Source organism: Condylura cristata, unplaced genomic scaffold, assembly GCF_000260355.1.
Source record: "Condylura cristata isolate star-nosed mole 26May11 unplaced genomic scaffold, ConCri1.0 scaffold00033, whole genome shotgun sequence".
Lineage (NCBI taxonomy): Eukaryota > Metazoa > Chordata > Mammalia > Eulipotyphla > Talpidae > Condylura > Condylura cristata.
In genome coordinates this window covers 14,019,926-14,027,448 of record NW_004567134.1, presented here as the reverse complement: position 1 = coordinate 14,027,448, position 7,523 = coordinate 14,019,926, and the positions used below count along the sequence as shown (strand labels likewise).

The following is a 7,523-nucleotide window of genomic DNA, read 5'->3' as shown; positions in this document are numbered from 1 at the left end:
AAAGTCATTGAAATTGGGGTGAATTTGGAATAGGGGGATTACATTAATAAAGAAGGAATTATTTTAGTTCTATAAGGCATGATTATGGTGTTTTTGCCTTGTGATATGTAGGCTCCTTTTTTAAAGGAAATGCTAAAAAATTTTTTTTAGAAATACCAAAATGTTTATAGGCGTAACTTCTATTATAGCCCGGGTTTGTTTTAAAATATTTCAGCACTGATACAGGCTTGGTTAGGAAAGTTCAGGCTGGGGCCCTAACCACCACCTCAGCCAAGTGTCAGACGTCTCCATAACCCTGGGCTGTTCCCCCTGCACCCCTCTGTAGCCAGTCCCACCGCCCCCGAAAGCGCTGGCCTGTTGTTTGTGTGTCACGTTGCCTGCCTCGGAGAGCCGTGTGCCTCTTGGCCTGTCTCTGTCCCTTAGCAGGATCATTCTGGATCATTCTGGATCAATCCCTGTTGTTGCCCAGCGGCCTCCTTTGTGTGGATGGGCCAGAGGGTCTAGACCATCCACCTGCTGAAAGACACTTTCTTCCTCTTTTGAGGCTAACGCTCTATAACTGTATGCACACAGGGTTTTGCTTAAATGTGTTTCCAGGGCCTCCCTGCTGGCACAACGGTTCAAGCGCAGCACTGTGAAGCTGCCCGCAGCCACCGCAGCCAAGTTTGATCCCCGGCCAGGGAGGGACCCACAGGGCGCGGCAGACCTCTCCTTTTCCCCGCTGCTCCCCTCAGCAGTGCATTTCAGTCGTCCTGCCTGTTCTGCGCCCCACTCTGTCCCCGGTGAATCCTCTCATCCCCTGCGCCTCTGGCCTGTACCCCAGTTCGTGTATGCATAAATAATAAATCTTTTAAATAAATAAACCTATATGTTCATTGCACTTGGGTCAGTACCCAGAAATGGGTAAGGGCCAAGTTAACTGTGTGAAAGGGCCAAGCCACCGACGTGAGAGAGCTCCAGGTGCTTCATGCTCTCCCCACCGGGTGACACGCTCGGGTTTTAATTGCAGTCATCCTAACAGACAGGTAGAGGTAGCTTTTGTGGCTCTAATGTGCAGTTGCCTGATGACTAAGGATGCTGAATACTTTTCCTTACTTGTCTCCCATGTGTCTGTCTTCTTGGGGGAAGTGTCTGTCCAAACCGTTTGCCCATTTTTATATTGGGTGATCTTCTCGTTACTAAATTTTTGTATATTTCACAGACAAGCTCCTTGTCAGAGGTCATGACTTTTGTGTTGAAAACCCCTCTCGGTGATTCCGTGTCACCCTGAAGTTTGAGAATCACTGGCATGATGATTGGCATAAGAAGTCACTTATCCAACATCTACTTGCAGATTATAAACTCTTTGCATGTTGTTATACCACAGGGGCTGTGGGGCTCACGGGTGCTGCACAGAACATTATGTAGCCCCAAGAGCGATCAGAGCCCCCCTTGAAAGGGGAGGCCCAAGCACTCCCCAGCAGAGACTCCGTGGGGCTGGCCGCGAGAAGGAGCCTTTCTTAGAGGCTGCGTCCCTCCGCGAGGCGACCCCAGGGCAGGAGGGCTTTGCCCAAAAGCAAACGAAAGCAGAGCTCAGGCCTCTGCCCCTCTCCCCTGCAGACGACGGGCCTTACTCCAAAGGCGGCCAGGACACAGGCGGAGCCGATGTCGCCGTGGCGTGCCGCAGACAGAGCATCCCAGGTACTGAAGCCGCCTGCTCCTCCTCAGGCCTGGGGCGCGGAGAGCTGGGTGTGGGCTAGACGCACCACACTGCCCGCCTTGCTGCTGACCCGCTCCGCGAGCTCAGACCAGGCACCTGGCCGCCCGATCCCCCCGTGTCCAAAGACGCTCTCACCCCGCTGACTGGGCATTAGCCTCCGTTGTCTTGGAGCTGGGGTCCGGCTCGCCCCGAGCGTCCCGCTGATCCCCCGTCTGTCGGCAGAGGAGTTCCGGGGGGTCACCATGGTGGAGCTGATCAAGAGAGAAGGCAGCACGCTGGGCCTGACCATCTCGGGCGGCACCGACAAGCACGGGAAGCCCAGGGTCTCCAACCTGCGGCCGGGCGGGCTGGCAGCCAGGTGAGACGCGGGCTTGGTGGGGGCAGCAGGAGGGGCCGGGCCAGTGGGAACGGGGGCTTTGGGGGCGGCGTTGGGCCGGTTTTGGCCAGGATGGGGGTTTTGGGGGGGAGGGCTTCGTTGGGGCCGGTTTTGCCTTGCGGCGGTTGCTTGTTTGCGCCCCAAACGTGCCAGGCACTCGGGGTCCCAGCAGGCCGCTGTCTGTGACATCCTCCTGTCCAACTCCTGCTCGACCCACGTGCCAGCTGCGGTGGGGGGCACTGGGACGCCTGTGTGAGCCCCCGGCCCCCCACCAGGCAGACTCTGCTCTGCGCACAAGGTCCCATGTGCTGCGCTTCACTGGCTCCTCCCGTCATTTTGTCCGTGGCTCCTGGGGGTCCTGAGTCCGTGAAACCTGTGCGTGAGCTTCTCACGGGGGCTCCTCTGGCTCATGCCCAACTGAACAGAGTGGACATTAGCTGTGAAAGCTAGGGGGGACGGGCGGTCAGGGACCAGCACGGGAGGTGACCAGCCGCCCACTCTGTGCTGGGCCAGGCTGACCAGACTTGTCACTGTGAGGGAAACACCCAGCAGGCGAGAAGGCCAGCGCCAGCAGCCGGGGGGGGCGGCCAGGCCAGGGCGTCAACCTAAGTCAGAATTCTGCTCTGCCACCCTCTGACTGCGACCTGGGCGCTGGCCGATCTCTGCACCTGCTCGCCCCGTCTGTACACGGGAGACCCACAGGGCTCAGCGGGAGAGTAGGTGTGTCTGCTGGCGCCTGGCACCATGTGACGGCTCTGGCCTCCTCCCTCCTAGGAGTGACCTGCTGAACGTGGGTGACTACATCCGGTCAGTGAATGGGATCCACCTGACCCAGCTCCGCCACGATGAGATCATCACCTTGCTCAAGAATGTGGGCGAGCGCGTGGTGCTGGAGGTGGAGTATGAGCTGCCCCCGCCCGGTGGGTGCCCTTGGACGGGAACTTTGTCCGCTGCCTTGGTCGTGGGTGGATACAGCTGCCTCCCCTCCAGGGTCTGGGCGGTGGGGATCATGCCAGCTGGGGTGGGTGGCCCTTGAGACGGGCCACAAACATCCATGCCTCGCCCAGGAGCTTTGCTCACAACGGCGGTACGCTGTCACCAGGAGGTGGCAGGACCCTGTTTTTAACTCAGTGTCATGCTGCATATTTAATTTGCAGATGTCTTTTCCTTGAGTCGGGAAGTTTGGGCAACACTGGCCAGATGAATTGTCCTACTGTTTTTCCCTCCCTATCACCCCATGCTAATAAGTACAGTGACCTAATGTTTAGCCTGATTCTGAATTTTCAAATCTGGTCAAAAGCTTGAAATATGAGTTACTGCCTGTAATTTAGCCCTGAGCCCACAGCCAGGGGCTCATGCTTGAGTCCTGCCATGGTCTCTGTATGAGTATGGACAGGCCTCTCCCCTCTGGGTGGTGGACCAAGTGGGCATTAGGGAAGAGGTCACTCACTTGTCCTGCCTGTAAGGTACGGGAGGAGTTTACCCCCCTGTAGTCTCTGTGACCAGCCACACAGTTGTCCTGGAGTGAGTTTTGGGGACATCTGTGGGCTTAGCGCTGTGACTGAGTGACTCAAAGGGACAATCCTGTCTCCCCAGCCCCTGAGAACAACCCAGGGATCATTTCCAAGACAGTGGATGTCTCCCTCTACAAGGAGGGCAACAGCTTTGGCTTTGTCCTCAGAGGTCAGTGTGAGTCGGAGCGAGAGGGGGGGACCAGCCAATGCTCATTACATGTGTTCTGCTTGCTTTGACAAGCGTGTGGCACCTTGCTCTCTCACCTGTCACCTGACTTCATACACTCCAGGAACCTCACTCAAGTGTTAAATGGAAGACCTGCCAAGCGGTCAAGTGGGCATGGCTGGGGGAAGTGAGAGGGAGTGTACCGGGAAATGCTGGTGAAATCTCACTAGTCTGCTACTGAGGTTAAGAGCAAACTCTGGCTCTGCCTAGTAGCTGGGCGAAGGGAATGGAGTGAAGTCACAGGAAGGGAAGCCAGCCGTTGCGCAGAGAGGACTTCGATCATGTTGCACACGTTTGGCCCCGCTCTGGGGGGGATTTACACCGGTGTCCCCCAAGAAGGCCTGCAAATGGCGAGGACAAGGTCCTCACCCAGGCTGAATGAGGGGAGCCCGCTTAGACCTGGGTCGCTGCCTCTGGGCATCAGGGAAAGCGTCCTCAGGTGCCGCCTCCTTGCCTCCTTGCAGGAGGCGCCCATGAAGACGGACACAAGTCCCGCCCGCTCGTCCTCACCTACGTGAGGCCCGGCGGCCCTGCAGACAGGTGAGCCTGCGCCGGAGCGGGACCCGCTGCCGGGAAACTGAGGCCGGCTGGGGAACCCGAGTCCGGAGCCACTCGGGGGGCCTCCGAGGAGCGGGGCCCCAGCTCTCCTGCTGTCTCGGGGGCGTGGGGTGCTGGGGCCTCCTTCCTTGGCCTTAGCTTCTCTGTCTGCGGACAGTTCGATACTGCAGCAGTGCTGCTCAGAGGGGCTCACGGGCAGGGTGGGGCCTGGCTGTGGAAGCTCGGCCTCCCCCACCCTGGCTGCACTGCCCAGCTCAGCCGTGCCAGCGCCCAGCCCAGAGGTCAGAAGGAGAGAATGCGGGAGAGGAACCGGTCCAGTTCCCAGCCGCCGGCCTCCCCTGGGGGAGCTGCCTGGCCATTTTAAGAGAAGCCTGGAGTGGCTTTGTCAGAAATCTAAATCTGGCCTTGGGACAGGGCCCTGTGGCAAACTATTCATAGAATCTCCCAGAATAACTTGGACCACCTGTCGGGGCGGCCATTCCAGGGTGGGGATTTGACCCAAACCTCGGGGAACCCCAGCTTGGGCCCCACGACACTCCCCTCTGAATCGCCTCATAGGCACTTTGGCCACTGGGCCACAGCACCCTGAGACACGGGGCCGTGGCAGGCAGTGTGCAGCCACCCGGCTGGTGGCCTGGCAGGACTGGCATCCCCCTTGGGCCCTGGTGCCCCCATCCCGGGGGCAGCAGGGGAGAGGCCCCTCGAAGGGCATCCCCAGCTCAGCTGTCCTGGGCTTGAGATGAGACTGTGAAATTGTGAGGCGCCACGTGGGCAGGAGGGAGATGCCCGAGCGGGTCAGCTGCCGCCCCAGCAGCCACCCCCCCCGCCCCCCGCTGGCCTGGGGCTCCTCTGCTCGTGGCGCCGCCCCTTCCTCCTGTACCCACTCTTCTGTGCCCGGCGCCCCCTCGGGGCCCCCTCGCCAGGGCTGTGCCCGTGTTCACGCTGGGCCAGGCCGGCTGACCAGGCCCTTCCCTGCAGGGAGGGCTCCCTGAAGGTGGGCGACAGGCTGCTCAGCGTGGACGGGATCCCGCTGCACGGGGCCAGCCACGCCGCGGCCCTGGCCACCCTGCGGCAGTGCAGCCACGAGGCCCTCTTCCAGGTGGAGTACGACGTGGTCATCCCAGGTGAGCTGGGGCCTGAGGTCCGGAGGCGCCCGGAGGAGGCCGGGGCGGACGGCAGGGTGGGGGGCGCAGCTCTCCCTGCCGCGGCTGTGTGGCCCTGGGCCGGTCTGTGGCCACTCTGTGGGCAATAAGCACGGTGCCCCAGGGGTCCCTTGATGCCCGGTACCAGGAAGCGTGGTGAAGGTTGGGCTGGCCTGACTGGCTGACGAGTGGCACACGGGGGGTGCCCTCTCCTGAGCTGGGAAGGCTTGTAGTGGCCACTCTAGTTCTCCCTTCCACATGCCAGACACCGTGGCCAATGCATCCGGGCCCTTGATAGTGGAGATAACCAAGACGCCAGGGTCCGCCCTGGGCATCTCCCTTGCTACTGGCTCCCACCGGAACAAGCCTGTCATCACCATCGAGCGCATCAAACCAGCCAGTGTGGTGGACAGGTGAGGCACACCCAGGTGCTGCCGGGTCAGCAGGGCGGGCAGTGTGCGGAGGGTCTCCTTGGGGAGGTGGCCCGGAACTCTGCTCCGCGGGACCAGCCCCCCCTCACGCCCGCGCCCGGCCAGGAGCGGGGCCTTGCATGCAGGAGACCACATCCTGTCCATCGACGGCACCAGCACTGAGCACTGCTCCATGCTCGAGGCCACCAAGCTCCTGGCCAGCGTGTCGGAGAAAGTGCGGTTGGAGATCCTGCCTTCTCCCCAGAGTCGGCGGCCCCTGAAACCCTCAGAGGCAGGTGGGTCTTTTGGTGGGTCACGGAGTTCAAGCCTGGGGGCTGATAAGGAGGGGTATTCAGAGCCCCAGAAGCCTAAGGCTGAAGCTCTGAGCAGGTTAAAGCTTCCTGGAAAAAAATGCCCATTCCCACAGGAAAGCTCAAACTCCAGGGTAGCAGTCAAACGGGGAAGATGGGATAGAGAAACAACTTGAAGGTTTGAGCTGACGGGCTGCTGATCTAGACAGGTGCCTGCACACCTCGTTCTATCACTGGTCGCATTAATAGAGGTATAAGGGTTAGAATGAGGGAGAGGACAGAACTTCTGTGCTCCTCAGAACTTGGATCCAGGGTTCAGTTTGGGGCTCTTGTGGGTCCAGAGAAGGCAGCCAGGCAATGGGGGCCGGGGCCCCTGAAGCCCTGACTGTGAACGGGGTTCTTCCTATCTGGAGCGGGGACCTGGGGGTGGTTGGTCCAGAGGCAGGGCCTGCACTCAGAGCTCCCTCGGAGGTAGCCGCAGGCTTGGGCCGGTTTTACCAATGACAGCGAGGCACAGAGGGGTAAGCGTCTTGCCGCCGTCCCACGTCCGGCCCGCGGCAGCGCTTGGCCGTGGGGCTGGCTCCAGAGTCAGCCAGCCGCACGTGCAGAGAGGGGCGCGGCCTCCAGGTCCCGCTCGCTGGCCCCTCATGCCGCTCCTGTCTCCGCGGCTGCACAGTGAAGGTTCAGAGGAGCGAGCAGCCTCATCGCTGGGACCCCTGCCTGCCTGCCTGCCACAGCCCGCGGCCCGGCCGCTGCAGGACACCCACCTGGGCCACAGCCGCCGGCCAGGACCAGAGTCGATGTAACTGGCCCCCGCCGCCCTCGCTGGTTTCCTCCCTTCCCCTGGGCCTGGGAGGGCTCATGGCTGCTTTGTGACGCACAAAACCGACATTCAGGGAAGTCGGGGGCCTGCCCCGTCCCGCCTAGCACGTCAGAGATGAGCTGGGCCTGGGCCTGGGCCTTGCTGTGGGCCGCGGGGTCCCGCCTGAGGGGACTCAGCCAGCGGTGCCCCGGGCGGAAAGGGGGGACCCTTGCGTCTGTGGTGGTGGGGCACCCTCCGTGAGGCAGGGTGGGGGGCCCGCTGGGGCTCACGGGGCTGTGTCGTCTCCCCAGCCTTGTCCTCCACGCCCTTTTCCTCGCCGACCATGAACCACGGCCTCCCCCGCACCACCCCCGGCGCCCTCCCCCGCGGCCCCCAGCCCATGAGCCCCCGGACCACCATGGGGCGGAGGAGGCAGCGACGGAGGGAACACAAGAGTTCACGTAAGCCATGGCCTGCCGCCCCCC

The 7,523-nt window shown here is 61.5% G+C and overlaps 1 protein-coding gene across 1 annotated transcript in view; it reads left to right on the top strand.

Moving 5' to 3' along the window:
• GRIP2 (glutamate receptor interacting protein 2) overlaps positions 1-7,523 on the top strand; it is a 30,004-nt gene that overhangs the window by 8,281 nt on the left and 14,200 nt on the right. Inside the window, exons 2-11 of the mRNA XM_004692212.2 lie at positions 1,600-1,680; positions 1,922-2,057; positions 2,850-2,995; positions 3,672-3,758; positions 4,280-4,355; positions 5,352-5,497; positions 5,781-5,928; positions 6,052-6,221; positions 6,913-7,038; positions 7,350-7,499. Coding sequence (XP_004692269.1) covers positions 1,600-1,680; positions 1,922-2,057; positions 2,850-2,995; positions 3,672-3,758; positions 4,280-4,355; positions 5,352-5,497; positions 5,781-5,928; positions 6,052-6,221; positions 6,913-7,038; positions 7,350-7,499 — 1,266 coding nt within the window. The remainder of the gene's footprint in view (positions 1-1,599; positions 1,681-1,921; positions 2,058-2,849; positions 2,996-3,671; positions 3,759-4,279; positions 4,356-5,351; positions 5,498-5,780; positions 5,929-6,051; positions 6,222-6,912; positions 7,039-7,349; positions 7,500-7,523) is intronic.